Consider the following 17,554-nt stretch of genomic DNA (forward strand, 5'->3'; position numbering starts at 1 on the left):
CAATTGCTTCCACACTATGCACACATAATAATGCATGCCATGGGGAATCCACTACTACACCACAGTTAATGCTTGCAACTTTTCGTATTAACCGTACACTGTGTATTTGTACATTATTGCGCAATACGTGCGCAGCATTTCCAAGTGCTCCGACGTGATATGCGACACATTTTCCCACTTACACAGCGCACGCATCGACACGAATAAGACGACAGCCGTTGTCTCAGAGATCTCCATATATGCCCATATCAGTCGGATCAGTCTGCAACGTAGGTGTTCGGGCCGCCCCGAACTCTTGGCCACGTAGCGGCCGGAACCTCTAGTTTTCTAAAAATAGCAGAAATAGCTGATTTACACAGGTTACAGCACATCACTTTGTGACGTGTTCTAAGCTTGTAGATCAGCTATTTCCGCTATCTTTACTTTTTTTTCCAGTCATTTATTTGTGTATTTACGTTATTTTAAGTCATATCTGCCCTTTGCAATCTTTGATTACGAAGCAAAAACCGAACAGAAATTAGCCAAAATTACTCAGAAAGTCCGCTGCTTAGAGTTACACTGATTTGACAAAAACTAATAACAGTATTCGGGAGCTTTCATGCAGTATGGGGGAGTCTGTCGTGATGCATTGACACAATCACGCTAGTGATGAATGATTCTCTCTGACCAGTAATCAGTCTTCAGTGTCACCTTTTGGTATCGCTTCAGCTCGCCTGAAAACTCAATTTAATTTAATTTAATTTAATTTAATTTAAGCTGCATTTTCACCACAGACTATGGGATCTGTAGTCATGGCCGCGGTCCCCACATTCTGTGGGGCATAGATATATATAAAGGCTAGATGGCTCAAGGGGGCGTCGCAAGCATAGCTCAACCGTGGGCATCTTGCAACAGTCATCCATAACATTATGTCTATGGTGCATGTACTTTGAAATAACCGTAGCGTGCTCGATTTTCATCCGATTTTCAAACGGTTTGGTGTGTTGTAAACACCAAAGATGTAGTTATGATACCACATACTTATAATTATAATCATGTTTTAAAAAAATAAAATAACATTAAGTATGCAGTATCATAACTACATCTTTGGTGTTTACAACACACCAAACCGTTTGAAAATCAGATGAAAATTGAGCACGCTATGGTTAATTCAAAGTACATGCACCATAGACATAATGTTATGAATGACTGTTGCAAGATGGCCGCCATGTGGCAACGTCGTACTCCATTGGCCAGCAGCGCGGGTGAGTCATCTAGCCTTTATATATACTAGACCATACCCGGTGAAGGGCGCAGGCGAAAGTATTTGCAAAGTTGGGGTTAATGCACGTCCTGTCGCGCGGTTTCTCCCCCGCGCGCATGCTGTGGGGTCTGTTTGTTGTCACGGTCCCATAGCCCGGAAAGACAGTGGGTGGAAATGTGGTTATATAGTTGCACCCAGACCTGCCCTTTGTGTGTGTGTGTGTGTGTGTGTGTGTGTGTGTGTGTGTGTGTGTGTGTGTGTGTGTGTGTGTGTGTGTGTGTGTATGAAAAATAAGGGAACCTCACAAAACTTTTCCTCTTTTCCTCTGCCTTTTTTATCATTTTATTGGAGTTATTTATACTAAACCGTGAAATAACTTTTACACTGCACTTTTGACTTCTCTTCTCTTCTATTCTCTTCTCCTCTATTCATATACAGTATTGATAGCATCTGAGCCCATGTCTCACATTCCTATTCTATTTAACCTTTCATCGTTTTTATACCTCTCCGGGCAAGTGTTTTGAACCACTACCAGACTGGCACAGCAAACAATGATCATTTGGGACCCCAACCTGACTGCTGTGAGCTATCTCATCTAATTAGTTTCATGAAAATCACCATGTGAACAGCTTCCACCTCTTGTTTCTCCACTCTTTTGTCTACAAACTGGAACACTTCAGGCAAATAAAGACAGATGTCAGACATAAAGACTCACTTGTTGAAAAAGAAGGCCTTGGTCTCTCATTCCTTGATGATAAAGGTTTATGAATCCTGAGTATAAGTTCAAGGTGGCAGTGGCTTTAGAAAGCCAGGAAAACAAAAGGGGGAGATGCTGAATCACAACACAAATATGAGGTCTAGTGTATTTCCAAGTACATTTTTCCCTGATGTTCCTTCATCAGAGACAACATCTATGTTGTTTTGATGCTTCTTTTGTATTCTTTATTTTCAATGTCAACACAGCAGACCATCTGGAGTCTGAAAAGTGCTTTGTACTCAGTTACCCTTACCTTAACTGCACCATGTTCACCTTAGCTTTACACTTTATACAGTATGTGTAGCCTTTTCTTTTTTTTAGAAAAATAAATAAATATATTATTATTATATTATTATTAGTAGTATCTTGTGGATATTTTTTTTGTGCATTGACTCAGGAGTCACAAATTAATATTTAGTTACAACTAGAAAAAGTGCTCCTCGGAGCACAGGTCTCCGCCAGGTCAGGTAGGTTATTGTGCCATTTCTTCCTCGGCCTAGTGGGAATGTGCTTGTGAAATTTCACGGAAATCGCAAGCTGCGTTCATGATTTGAGGCATTTTGTTCAAAACGGACCAATCCTGTAAACTTTGGAAGCCAACCTTAGCCAATGAGGATGGAATATGGAAAATCGGACAGATCCGTGTTGATCACATGACTATAGAGATAATGTGTACCGATTTGCATGACGTTTGGATAAAATCTGTAGGAGTAAATGGGTTTTGCACAAATCGGCCTCCTGGTGGCGCTATAACAGGGCTATGTGAAAAATTTGGGGCAGAGGTTCTGAATTGGCATCCAGGGAGTGTGTGTGCACAGTTTCGGAGCGAGCGGGCCAATGGTGTCAGAGATTAGCTGTTCACAGACGGACACACGGACGGACACACACGCGGACGGACACACACACACGCAGACGGACGGGGGGTAAAACATACTCTCTCGCCATGCCTTCGGCCTGGCGGAGACAATGACAAATAAAAGGAATTGAATTGGATATTTTTTACAATTGTCTGTTGCTGTGTTTTACTAACCGTTCACAGTAGCCTCCTACTGGGCGGGGCTGCTTTCGCTCTACATTAGAAGAGTTGGGAACGGTGGGCGTTGTCAGATTCTAATACAGCCCGAATACACAATCTCAGCAAAGGCCTCAGTGGCTTGCCTCGTTAATCACTAGACTCCCACCCACCTGGTTCGACTCCCTCTTTAGACATTACTTTTCCTAACAACCGCAGACTCCTTTTTTTCGCCGATAAAGTATAGTTTTGGACTGCGACGGAGGGGCAGAGTCTCAAGCGAACTTGAGCCACAAGAAGCACCACAGAGCGTGCTAAAGCGCACGTGTTGCCATGCTGAACGTTGCGAAGTTCGCTTGAGCCTACTCAGCCCCGTCCGAGTTATGTACCGATAGGCACAGAATAGTAAATTATCGCCCCCCCAGGCAATGCCAGCGCAGAGTACTGGTCTGGGTCTGGTAAGGTTGGGTTAATGTTCGTGGATGTATTGCTAAGAATTCATGTGAACTTGAATTGTTGCCTCCTGTGTAATACCTGGAAGCAAGTAATGACAACAGATGTGAGACAGAAGATGTGACAGAGTGCATGACTCCTGTATGCATTTGCACAATAGTATAGATATATGAATGTATGCATCTGTACATTCCCCCTTGTGTATGCGTGCATGTTATTATTCCAGTGACTAATTAAGAGGCGTATAAATCTTCTCTTCCCTCATGAGCATAGCTATAAACTATAGTTTAATCATATTGTCATAAAGCTTTGTCATAAAGTGCATTATAGCCCTCTCTCACTCTCTTATTTCCTTCCAATATTTATTCTTCACCGTGTTCCGTCTGTAAACAAGTGAGAATTTAAAGGCCATAATACACGGTTGACATTTTCTTTTCCCATCTAGTTATTTTTCTTCACCTGCTAATACTGGTAGATTTTTACACTTTCAAAGTTAAATTAACACCATGGATTTAGCTGTAAAGGATTTATTTTATTTTTTTTCCTTTTATTGTAATGTTCACATTATTATACATTAGTGCTCGGGGTGGAACTTCACCACTATTCACTTTGACTTAAAAGTGCTGAAGTGTTGATAATATTAACGGAAGAGCTGATATGATAGACGAGATGTTAATGATACAAAAATAAAAAGTTTTACATTAAACATTGAATGAGGGAGTCAATTTCATTCGTCAGATCTCCTCCGGAGAACTAAATCGTTACAATGGTGTGGTCATTATTTAGTTTGGATGGAATTTGGATGAAGGCCATATTGGCCGGAGCTGTGGATGCCGATTGTTGCTGAATAATTAACGATTGTTGTACCTGAGTGCAGTCATTTGTGTGATTTATGTCAAATTAGTGCACTACTGAGATTCTATGAAGTTCTGTTTGATGTTGCTGGGTTTGATGTTTACCTGGTATCCTAGTTGATTTGAAGCACTAAATTGTTTTCCTTGCATTCTGCTTATACTATGTGACCATTTACCCTGTCACATACATACTAAGGAATTAAATTAATCACATTGTGAAAACTGGGTTTAACTTTCCAGTCTTGTTCAAGATGTTAACGTCTCATATTGCCTGATCTCCCACCTCACATATTTCCACCGTCTGATGCCTTCAGGCCACCATTTCGTTGAAGTTATCCAATGGAAGGAACATCATTTCACACATATACTTTGCTTATTTTAATTAGCAAAGCATAAGTGTGAAATTATGTTCCTTATTATTCACCCCTAGCCTAAAGGTGGATTGACAGCAATCCACTTGTCAACTGACTGCTATACAACATTTTCATGGAGCAAGTCTACACCTGAAAAAGTTTGCAAACAGAAAAGAGTGATAGTCATTGATTTCTCTTGCACCCTGCATCCTACACAAATGCGTACCCCAGGGTTTTCCAATCCAAACAGCTCCTATTGAGTGCAGGTCTGCGGTGCCGCAGCAATTCAGAAAGGAAGGGTAGACCTGGTAGACCTCTGTGCCACATTGAATGTCAATCCTCTCAGCAGATTCTGCTTAGCTTGCAACTTTCTTTCTTAAACTTCCTCATAGTTGTTAAAGTTTTCTAGGCCTGGGATGCAAATGAGAATTTGTCTCTCACAATGGAGACCCAGGGTCATTAAAGAAAGTTGGCCTAGACTTGGATATCCTCCAGAAAATGGAAAATGACCTACAGTGGTCTGGGTCCTTGTTCCACAACATAGAGAATGGACTATAGATTTTCTTTTTGATACGTTTCATTGGTAGCGTTAGCAAGGATATTTCTCTTCACCAGTGAGACGATTTGAATAATCCTCACTGAATGAAATAGCACATCAGTAAAAGCTCTTAACTCTGTGTTTTTGTGTTTTTTTTTTGTTATTTTCTTTTATCCCAATAGCAGTTTATATTTTGTAACACAACATCAGCATTATTGTTTATTGTTTTTTTTTTCTTTCTTTCTGAGAAAAATATGCAACCTTTTCAAAATGTGTACATAATTGCTTTTGGTGATGGCTAAAAGATGAATGATGTAGCTTCAAATTGATGTATATATCCCTGTCATATTACTGGAAATGACTTCAGGGAGCGAGAGACAAGAAGTTATGAAATTATGTTACTAATGGTTGTGTGTGTGTGTGTGTGTGTGTGTGTGTGTGTGTGTGTGTGTGTGTGTGTGCGTGCGTGCGTGCGTGCGTGCGTGCGTGCGTGCGTGCGTGCGTGCGTGCGTGCGTGCGTGCGTGCGTGCGTGCGTGCGTGCGTGCGTGCGTGCGTGCGTGTGTGTGTGCGCGCGTGTGTGTGTGATTTGCAGTTTATCTATCTTCCCCTAAAAGTGTCTTGAATTTACTGCTCTCTCCTACGGTCATCAATTCTGTTTCCATTTCCTCATTGTTTGTTCTGAACTTTCCTTATTACTCATCTTAGAGTTAAAGTTGCAATCCGTAAGATTTATGTCCTACCCTTGATTCGAACCTGGGTCTGCCGTGGCCGCTGAAATATCTGCTGCTGAGCTAAGACAGGAAGCCTGATTGGGCAGGAAAGATATTATGCAATACCTCTTATCAACCAGTAGTGGTCGTACCCGAGACCACTGGATCTACAGTATGTGTCTGTCAGTAATGGAAGAGCAGAGAGATCACATCCAGCCGCCACAGTTAGTGTTAGTTTTATTGTACTACTCATACGGACTGGTTGGAATATCATTTTATTCACAAAAGTTGATTGCAGCTTTAAGTTGTTTCTCCCACACCGTTAACACTTCTTTAATGCCTTTGGTCAGAAATGGTCGACAGTCATCAGCACTGAATGTGGCATGGTTTGATTCTGCCTTCATCGTTATTCTACGGAGAAGGTGGTTGCGCCAACCAGCTAATCACAGCATGGATGAGACGTAACAAACATTCTTATAAAAGTTCTCAAACTTACAGTTGAGTAAACTAACTTTACATTTCAAGAAAATAAATTGAATAAGATGCATGCACATTTTCTGGTAGGTTTTCTTAGATTGTTTTTTCAACAAGGAAACTAAATGGTGCTTGTTCCTTTGTGTTTTCCAAATGTACTTTCACCCTTTTCCACTTGTTTTCTGCCAGCTTGATTTATGTGTTATGTTCAATAAAGACAACCCTAAACATACAGCTGGGGATAGTTTTCTTTCTCTGCAAGCAAATGCATGCGCTTGAGCGTGTGTGTGCGTACGCGCGTGCGCACACACACACACACACACACACACACACACACACACACACACACACACACACACACACACACACACACACACACACACACACACACACACACACACACACACACGCGCACACACACACACACACACACACACACACTTGTCATATTTAAGCTTTTGTTGACTGACCAGTGAAAAGAAAATCACCTCTCCAGAGGCTTCCTGTAATCTCTCTGTCAGAGCTACTTTACTACTTCTCCTGTGTATACTGTTCAGATGGAACCTCTTGCAACATCTCCTTTCTCCTGTCATATTTTCTCTATAATCGTTCATTTTCCTTTTAACTTCTGGCTCACAATTTTCTAAACAAAACAAGAACACAAAATTGAAGAATCCTCTCTTTTCCAGTAGATCCCTTCGTGTGTCATACTGAGGCCATAGCAGACATCGTGATCCTGGTCGACGGGTCCTGGAGCATCGGCCGCATCAACTTCCGCTTGGTCCGCATGTTCCTGGAGAACCTGGTCAATGCCTTTGACGTTGGCATTGACAGAACAAGGATAGGTATGTTAGATACAGTACGCACAACATCAATGTTATAATCCAATGTTTATAAACTCTTCTCACGCGTCTTACACAGCAGTTATTGATTTCCCTGTGTACCGTATGCATGGATTCTCAGTCGCCACGACTGATTTCAGTCATTTGGATTCTATAGATGTCAGCATGTCTTCTGCAGAAGCATATCACACATTGTTAATTGGTTATTTTAAGAATAAAGAGTATTTTGTGGAATAACTGGTCAAACTTAGCCTGACACTCAGCCTGAATTTTAATTTTGTTTCACTCCATTATTCAGTCTGAAAGCCCTCTCAGTGCAGCCGTTTTCTGAGATGGGGGCGTGGCCAAAGTGGAACTCTTTGGCGATTGGTTCATACCGGATTATCCCGATCCCGAATGGGTCGTTTAGATTTGCAAACGAGAAAGACCCGCCTTTTACAGCGTCACCAGACCCTGAATGCGAGGCTAGCGATTTCAGGGGCTGGAGCCAGGCAAGGTCAAACTAGCAATAGAATATAATTTCAGAAGCATCTTCCACAAACTCTAATGGTCTCTGTAATTTAACTGGTTGGCAGTATGTGCATGTCTAACAGCAAGAACATACTGTAGTGTTGGTTTAGAACGATAATACTTAAACACAATAATTCTACATATCGTGCAAATCTTTTAGGATACAGAGCACTAGGACTGTAAGTGTAATTTTTCTGGAAAAGGTCTGACTAATAGACTGTGTGTGTGTGTGTGTGTGTGTGTGTGTGTGTGTGTGTGTGTGTGTGTGTGTGTGTGTGTGTGTGTGTGTGTGTGTGTGTGTGTGTGTGTGTGTGTGTGTGTGTGTGTGTGTGTGTGTGTGTGTGTGTGTGTGCGTACAGGTCTCGCCCAGTACAGTGGTGACCCCCGGATTGAGTGGCACCTGAATGCCTTCACCACTAAAGATACTGTCATCGATGCAGTGAAGAACCTCCCTTACAAAGGAGGAAACACACTTACAGGTACTGAAGAACACTTACAGGCACAGAAATATACTTACAGGTATTGTAACACACTTTCAGACTGTCATACAGTCCTTATAGCAAGTGCTTTTTCATTGTCTAACTATGAGTGTATAAATGTAACCATTTGGTTATAAATACACTCTCAGGGTTACAAATGAATAGATTAACAGTGAGGATTTGACTGTGTATTTAGTCTATGGCCTCTTTCTCATTGTGTCCTGCTCTTTCAATGTCTTTCTCTCCCCTCTGCCTTGATCTCCCCCTCCCGCTTACCCATCTCTGTCTGTCCCCAGGCCTCGCTTTGACCTACATAATGGAGAACAGTTTCAAGCCAGAGCATGGATCACGGAGTGGCATTCCCAAGGTTGGAATCCTGATAACGGACGGGAAGTCCCAGGATGACGTCATACCCCCTGCTGAGAGCCTGCGGGAGGCAGGAGTCGAGCTTTTTGCTATCGGTGAAAAATTGCACACACACATAAACAAGCATGGAGAGCTTTATCACAATGTATGCACCTGCAAACATTTCAACTTCCTGTTGGCTATTTAATTATTACTCCTTCTGTATGAGTTCCTGTACGGCCTTCTGTATGAGTTCCAGTACGGGACTACGGGAAACTAAGCGACCCCTGCATGTATGACACTTGGAGACTCATTAAACATTGTATTCATTCCCATTTCATTTTGGAGGCTAAATTGGGTTGCATCCGTAGAACTAATGAAGGCTTTGACTATATGTATGTGAAACATATTGTTTGCCTCTTCTCTCCCAGGTGTGAAGAATGCTGATGAGAATGAGCTACGTTCAATAGCCTCAGAACCTGATGAGGGTCATGTTTACAACGTGGCTGACTTCAGTATCATGAGCTCTATAGTGGAGGGACTGACCAGGGTTGTATGTGAACAGGTGGAACAGCAAGATAAGGACATCAAACACAGTGAGAGCTGATGAATGGGTGGATGCATGGATGATAGATAGATAGATAGATAGATTGATTGATTGATTGTTTGTTTGTTTGTTTGTTTGTTTGTTTGATTGATTGATTGATTGATTGATTGATTGATTGATTGATTGATCCTACAGGGATCTTAACTTATCTTTTTTTTCTTCTTCCTGCTTCAGGACAGATAATAGAGGAGCCAGAGTATGGCCCTCCTACTGACCTGGTGACCTCAGAAGTCACAGCCAAGAGCTTCCGGGTCACATGGAGACACGCCCCCGGAAGTGTGGAGAAATACAGAGTTGTTTATTATCCTGATCAGGGAAGGAAACCTGAGGAGGTAGATATGGAACTACAGTACAATATAATATAATATGATATGATATGATATGATATGATATGATATGATATGATATGATATAATGTACCAACACATGTATTTAAATAAACATTTATTGAAATACAGCATGTTTACCCTGCTGTTGAAGGTGAACCTGAGCAGGAGATTTCTGTAGTATATATTATATTTACTGTAAACGATATGTATTATACTATGACACACACCTCCATCCATGCATCCACATACCGTATCTCCCTCTCTCTATCCCTTCTACCTTCCACTTTCCGTCCCTAGTTTGCCATTCCCCCTCCCTTTCATTTTGATTGGTTGTTATCACAGGTTTACAGGTGTAACGAAGTGGGTGAAATCACTTTTTGTTAGGGGTGTGCCGATACACTAATTTCACGAAATGATACGATACGATATTGGTCTCACAACTTCGATATGATACGATACACACTTTTTTATTATGAAAATATATGGGGGAGAAAAAAATCTAAATACAAAACAAATTATTCTGTTTTTGCATTATTCAGACATGCAAACTTGTAGCTTTTCAGCTACAATAGCCGTTTTGAATCCAAATAGGGCAATAGCGTGACACCTGACCCGAAAAAAAAAAAAACATGTTGTCACCCTTTTCACCTTGGGGCTGTTTGCATGCCTGATTATTATTATTGTAAAAAAAAGAAAAAAAAAACAAAACGATATTTTTTTAATACTATCCCTTTAAGATGCAAAGGGTATCAATACATTGTACATTAGATTCGACCTCAAGGTGCAACATACAGTAGTATCAACTCTGTCACATAGGATGGTAGTCCACACACACTGCAGGGCGATAACTTTCACAGGTCAAATCCACATGGTACATCCACAAGGAAAGTAAATGGTTCCTTGGTGGCGTGTTACAGTGGCTCATTAGGGAAAGATGATCTGTCTGATCCAGGAAGCTGTGAGACACTTCCAGAGCAGTTTACAACAGAAGCCATTAGAGTCATGAGGCTGACAGGCTCCAGATGTTGTGGAGTGTGAGGAGACATTTCCACTCTCTGAGAGCACAGCTCATTCTTATTCACTCTGATCAGAATAACGTGGCTGTCAGGAAGAAACCTTATATCTCCATATTTCATATATATATATTAGTTTTATTTTTTTTTCTACAAATGAATGCCCTATTTTATACTGTGTCATATGATCGTATATGACCACAAAAGTGGTGAAAATAGCCAATCTACAAGCTGACAATGCAGTTCTGAAAAACCTTGAACAATTTTGAGTTTTTTGCTTGTGCCTATAATGACATGCTCAAATTAGGTTTAAAGTGGTCAAATCTGTCTCTGTGTTTTATAAATATTTAACCAATGAAAAGAGCTTGTGACTAATTATAACTACATTGGACCCATTAGAGCACAGGTTCTTTTATAAATTAATTGTTCTGAAAGGTTTTTGACATACATATAAGGTTTCAACCATCGTCTTGTCTGTCTGTCTGTCTGTCTGTCTGCCTGCCTGTCTGTCTGTCTGTCTGTCTGTCTGTCTGTCTGTCTGTCTGTCTGTCTGTCTGTCTGTCTCTCTCTCCAGGCTGTGGTTCAAGGCAGTGAGAAGTCAGTGGTGTTGCAGCACCTCAGCTCTCACACAGAGTACCAGGTGGCTGTGTTTGCTGTGTATGCCACTGAGGCAAGTGAAGCACTGAGGGGGTCACAAACCACACGTAAGTTCACACATGTACGCACGCATGTGTGCACACACGCTCACAGACACATTGTAGCAGCATACTTGTGTGTTTGCTTGCATGTTAAAGTGTTTCATTTCATTAGAAAGGACATCAGAGATGTATGCAGGGTATGTTATTATATGTACTGTAATGTAATAATTGTGTCTGATAATTGTGTGTTAATTGTGTCTCACTAACGCTGCTCAGAGGCTCAAAAAACATTCCATTTATTTAAATCTGTATTTTGTGTGCGTATGTGCGTGCATGCGTGCATACGTGCGTGCATGCATGTGTTTGTGTGTATGTGTGTGTCGTCCTCTATATATACAGTGGCTCTCCCTGCAGTGACAGGCCTCCAGTTGCTTGATGCGAGCCGCAGCACCATGACAGCCAGCTGGGACAGCGTGGACGGAGCCTCTGGTTACATGGTGCTGTATGCACCACTGTCTGAGGATGGAACCTCTGAGGAGAATGAGGTGTGACATAGATAGATAGATAGATAGATAGATAGATAGATAGATAGATAGATAGATAGATAGATAGATAGATAGATAGATAGAGTAGGTGGCTAGTGACTTTGGCCAGTTTCACTTTCAAAGCCTTTGCATCATGCATGTCACACAAACAGAATGCGATGCGTTTTGTTGATATAACAAGTTTGTTCATAATAAAGTCCTATCCACAAATCCACCATTTAACTTCCACAATCCACATTATCAAAACCATTGGTGTTATGTGCTGGATTCGAACCAACATCACCTCGGATCACACGCTCCATGCAGGAGGTGTGGAAGGAAAATAACCAAAGTCACTGGCCATCTACTGTAGACATCATAAAGTGTACAGTGATGATCTTGTGGTGCTGTCACCTTTAAATTCTGCACAAATTCTACCAGACCTGGGACTTGACAGTGAATCTAACCAAGACAAAGATTATGATATTCCAAAAGAATCCAGCCTCCAGCACAGCTAATATGAATTCTTTCTAGATAATATTGACCTAAGTTAGGGCAAAAAACTATATCAACCTCGGCCTAAACATCAACAACACAACAGATACTGTAACTGTAACAAAGCTGAGAACAACCCGAGGGACAATGCAAGAAGGGCTTTTTACTTTACCTTTACAAAAGCTAACATGAAGTTGGATATCCCTATCCCAATAAAACATGTACTCTGTTATAGAACCCATTTTTTACTAACAGATTTTACTAAATGGGATACACACCAAATTGAGACTCTGCATGCAGTGTTCTGCAAATCCATTCTCTGCATCCAAAGGAAAACAACAACACCAAATAATGCAGGCAGAGCATAATTAGGATAATACCCAATAATTATCAAAATTCGAAATAAAGCGTTTAAATGTTATATTCACCTAAAAGAAAGTGACCCTGACACGCTCCATAACAAAGCCCTCACCTACAGTACAGAGAGACCTCACCCTCAGCCAGCTGGTTCTGGGACACTGCTCTCAAACACTAGCAGAGCAACCAGACAGAACCCCCTCTAGGCTAAACCAAATGATAAGAAAACAAAAATAAAGCTACCTGACACATTGGAAAGAATCAAGCACAAAATGGAGACAATTTGAATGGTATTTTGCCATAAACAGACAATACACAGTGGCAGAATACCTGAGCACTATGACTGATCCAAAACGGAGGACATCTTTGAATATGTACAGACTCTCTGAGCACAGCCATCAAGAGACCTGACTCCCAAGGGAAGGCAGACTGTGCATCCACAGCACACAAATGAGGTGGAAACCAAGCTGCATTTTTAACTACCTGCCAAATGTACCAAAACATCAGAGACACATACAGTACTACCCACAGATTACAAATACCCCAAAAGAGTTTGAAAACGAATAACAAAAACCTTCACTTATCTGCTCGGTGAACTACACAGCAATGTGCAAACACAGCAGCAAAAGTATGATTTTTAGCGGTGCCAACCGCTCTACATTTGACTCTGTCCGTCCGTCCGTCCGTCCGTCCGTCCGTCCGTCCATCCGTCCGTCCGTCCGTCCGTCCGTCCGTATGTTATCTCCGTATGAGCACGGCGTATGAGCACGGCATTTAAACAGCTATAACTCCAGTTAACACACACACACACACACAAGCCAATACTGCACACGTCCGTCCGTCCGTCCGTATGTTATGTCCGTATGAGCACGGCGTATGAGCACGGCATTTAAACAGCTATAACTCCAGTTAACACACACACACACACACACACACACACACACACACACACACACACACACACACACAAGCCAATACTGCACACATGCGCACACACGAACACACGCACACACACACACACACACACACTTGACGTCCGTATGAGCACGGCGTATGAGCACGGCGTATGAGCACGGCATTTAAAAAGCTATAACTCCAGTTCGCAGCATGCTACGGAGTACAAATTTTGTACATGGACTAAAACCACCAATAGGGACGAACTGAAATTAATTAAGCCCCGCCCCCTCTGTCTTCCTATTGGCTGGGCTTTAAACAGCCGTAAGTCCAGTTTGCAGCATGCCACCAAGTCCAAATTTGGTATGTGGACTTAGACTACCAATAGGGACGAACTGTAATTACTTAAGCCCCGCCCCCTCTGTCTGCCCATTGGCTGGGCTTTAAACAGGCATTATTCCAGTTTGCAGCATGCTACCAAGTACAAATTTGGTAAGTGGACTCAGACCACCAATAGGGACGAACTGAAATTAGTTAAGCCCCGCCCCAAAGGCACCGCTTCCTTCACACAGGGTGTGATTTTTACCTACTACATTTGATAGCCATGTCACACTTTTGCAATGTAAATGTATGTTTCCTATGTCAGTAAAGCCCCTATGAATTGAATTGTGATAGATATATACATATATACTGTGTGTGTGTGTGTGTGTGTGTGTGTGTGTGTGTGTGTGTGTGTGTGTGTGTGTGTGTGTGTGTGTGTGTGTGTGTGTGTGTGTGTGTGTGTAGGTGAAGGTATCAGACACAATAACAGAATTGGAGCTGGATGGGCTAAACCCTGACACGGAGTACACTGTCACTGTCTATGCTATGTTTGGAGAGGAGCCCAGTGAGCCTGTCACAACCCAGGAAACTACATGTAAGTTACACACGCACGCGCACACACACACACACACACGCACGCACGCACGCACGCACGCACGCACACACGCCCGCATGCACGCACGCACACATGCACACACACACACACACACACACACACACACACACACACACACACACACACACACACACACACACACACACACACACACACACACTGTACAATCCAGAGAGTTCATTTAACTCTAGTGTACAAATGGACCTAAAAGTACACAAATATTATATTATCCATTATATTGCACACACACTCTCTCTCTCTCTCTCTCTTTCTCTCCAGTGTCGCTGAGTCCTCCCAGGAGCCTGCAGTTCTCTGACGTCACCCATAACTCCGCCCATATCAGTTGGGACCCCGCCCTCAGAGGGGTTAAAGGTTACCGCATCATGTGGGTCAAGACAGATGGACTGCTCACTGAGGAAGTATGTGAAAACATTTCTAATCTAGAAGATTGTGACTTGTTTCCTTTGTATATAACAAGAAGATGCAAGCACAATCATAAAGTGGACACACATCACATCAAATCAAATCAAATCAAATCAAATCAAATCAAATCAAATCAAATCAAATCAAATCAAATCAAATTGTGTGTGTGTGTGTGTGTGTGTGTGTGTGTGTGTGTGTGTGTGTGTGTGTGTGTGTGTGTGTGTGTGTGTGTGTGTGTGTGTGTGTGTGTGTGTGTGTGTGTGTGTGTGTGTGTGTGTGTGTGTGTGTGTGTGTGGCCTGTAGGTGGAAGTGGGTCCTGTGAGTTCCTATGACCTCAATGAGTTGACGTCGCTGATGGAATACTCAGTAGCCATCTCTGCACTGTACGATGAGGGACAGTCCGAACCACTTACTGATGGTTTCACCACCAGTAAGTGTGGCTTTGAATGTGATGTTGTAGCCTAATGGACATACTAATTCACATGTGCAACCTCGACAAACAGAGAGCTGTGGTTTTTGTTTTTATATATGTAAACATTACTCTTTACAGTCCATATTAAGCACACAGATGGCATTTAATTGATCCATAACCATGTCCATGGAAGATGGTATTCTGTACATTGCATCAGAAAGTGTCCTTTGTCTCACTACCATTAAAGAGCCAGTCATTCCTCTCTCATCTGCTAAACGATGTTGAGTTTTATTACCTCCACTAGTTCCTTAACTGTTCTGGCTGTCCGCCAAACTCATTTACACCTCGGCCTAACAGCCCAGTCACATTAAAAGGTCCTTCTTCTGTCCTCGACTATTCCATCATGCTAACAGTTATTGATTTGTTGAAATATCCCTTTAAGCAACGAACACTTCTTCTCTACAGCTGAGTCAGCTGAAAGAAATGTATTGCTGTCAAGTATCTATTAAACTTTCACATCCATATAGGCTATTTCAATGTTAATGTACCTCCTGCCAAACCTAGTTCAATGAACCAGGTGCATAAAGTTGGAACCCTGCTGAATTTATACCATTAAGGTGCAGCCCTGCTAACCCAATAGAGCAATGTGAACCAAGCCCTTTTAGCTCAGTCATGTAGGGAAGTGTCGACAGGCCTAATTGAAACCAGTGCAGTAGCCTGAGAAATCTTAACTCCCTGCCTGTACCCCCCCCCCGCCCCCCCCCCCCCGCCCCCTCTCTCTCTCTCTCTCTCTCTCTCTCTCTCTCGCCCCCTGTGTCTGGTTCAGCTCCCGTGCCCGGCCCTCTGAACATGCGTTCAAGTGACATCACTACAGAAAGCTTCCGGGTCAGCTGGGATCACTCAGCCAATGATATTGTCCTCTACAAACTCTCCTGGGCACCATTTGCAGGAGGTGCTACTAAGGAGGTTGGTACTAGCCTGGCATGGCCAATTTGGCCATACAAATATCACTGCGTGCCAAGGTTTTTTTTCTTCTTTTTTTTTTGCACTGGCAGATTCGTCTGGTTTCCAGGCTAGGTTGGTGCTAATTGGAAACGTAGCTTTATACAATGTTGTGATGGTCTTGTGATGCAATATAAGAGTAGCACTAGCAGGTACAAAGTAACATCTTAGGATGCTATGCTATGCTATGCTATGCTATGCTATGCTATTCTATGCTAGCAGTGTTTTGGAATCCTCAACAACAGTACAACTGTAATTTGTCTGCATCAAGAAATATTAGGAAACTCTGAAAAACTGAACTTTTTGTGCATCACACAATGCCATCGTGCTATTGCCACATCTGAATTCAGAGTTTACCCCTTTTCCTCCCCCAATTTAGTCGTTATGACCAGGGGTGCACATACTGTAACTGGTGCGCAGGTGCGCATGCGCACCCAAAATAAATAATGCGCGGCACATCAGACGACGCAAGGCGCTTTTGCATACCAACAGCTGGGACAGGAATTTCCAAGCTTTTATTTTTTAGCAAAAATCTAACAGCCTCTAACAGCAGCGGCTGTTAGAGGCGCTTGTCACCGATGGTGAACGCACCGTAATGGTGCAAAATATGCCGTGAACGTCCCAATCTGGCAGATAAAAGCAGCGCAGCACAGGGCACCAACCTTGGGGAGTTCACCAAACGGCGTGAGAAAAAAAAAAACGGCGAAAAACGGCGGAATTTGGAAGCAGAGCGTCCTTTTTTCTCGCGCAGCACCCACCCCATTTATTTGGTGCGCACCAAGTCACATCTCAAGGTGCTCTTCTGAGTACTAGACCTAAAAAGGTATGTGCACCCCTGGTTATGACAATTAATTCCTCCCCTTACACTACTGTGGCGAGGAGCCTCCACCGGGAGGACGTAGGACCTCCGCCTTACTCCTCCCGCCCAACACTTCAATCAATCAATCAATCAAAGTTTATTTATATAGCACGTTTCATACATCAAGTGCAGTTCAATGTGCTTCACAGAAAAGGTTTTAAAAATAAAGATTATAAACCCGGAGGAAAAACAGCAAAATAAGGAAAAAAGAAAACGTTTAGAGAAGAAAAACAAGAAAATAATAAACAATAATAATAATAAATATAGCTGCAAGCAGCAATTAGCGGTTTCGAGAATAATGGCAGACTGGCAGACTGTGACAAGAGTGGCAGACTGGCAGACTTTGACAGAGTGGCAGACTGGCAGACTGGCAGACTGGCAGACTTTGACAGAGTGGCAGACTGGCAGACTGTGACAGAGTGGCAGACTGGCAGACTGGCAGACTGTGACAGACTGTGGCAGACTGGCAGACAGACAGACTGTGGCAGACTGG

At 42.5% G+C, this 17,554-nt stretch overlaps 1 protein-coding gene across 2 annotated transcripts in view; it reads left to right on the forward strand.

The window, feature by feature from the left end:
• The window catches only part of col14a1a (collagen, type XIV, alpha 1a), a 187,695-nt gene that overhangs the window by 57,156 nt on the left and 112,985 nt on the right, over positions 1–17,554 (forward strand). Inside the window, exons 6-16 of one of the 2 annotated variants that reach the window (XM_084049635.1) lie at positions 7,088–7,240; positions 8,107–8,226; positions 8,523–8,687; positions 9,003–9,167; positions 9,353–9,510; positions 11,095–11,224; positions 11,558–11,703; positions 14,215–14,344; positions 14,645–14,784; positions 15,092–15,218; positions 16,027–16,166. In XM_084049635.1, the coding sequence (XP_083905761.1) occupies positions 7,088–7,240; positions 8,107–8,226; positions 8,523–8,687; positions 9,003–9,167; positions 9,353–9,510; positions 11,095–11,224; positions 11,558–11,703; positions 14,215–14,344; positions 14,645–14,784; positions 15,092–15,218; positions 16,027–16,166 (1,574 nt within the window). Of the gene's footprint in view, positions 1–7,084; positions 7,241–8,106; positions 8,227–8,522; positions 8,688–9,002; positions 9,168–9,352; positions 9,511–11,094; positions 11,225–11,557; positions 11,704–14,214; positions 14,345–14,644; positions 14,785–15,091; positions 15,219–16,026; positions 16,167–17,554 lie in introns of both variants that reach the window. The other variant, XM_084049636.1, reaches the window with a different exon arrangement.

This window comes from Gymnoscopelus microlampas (assembly GCF_963454915.1).
Source record: "Gymnoscopelus microlampas genome assembly, chromosome: 3".
NCBI lineage: Eukaryota > Metazoa > Chordata > Actinopteri > Myctophiformes > Myctophidae > Gymnoscopelus > Gymnoscopelus microlampas.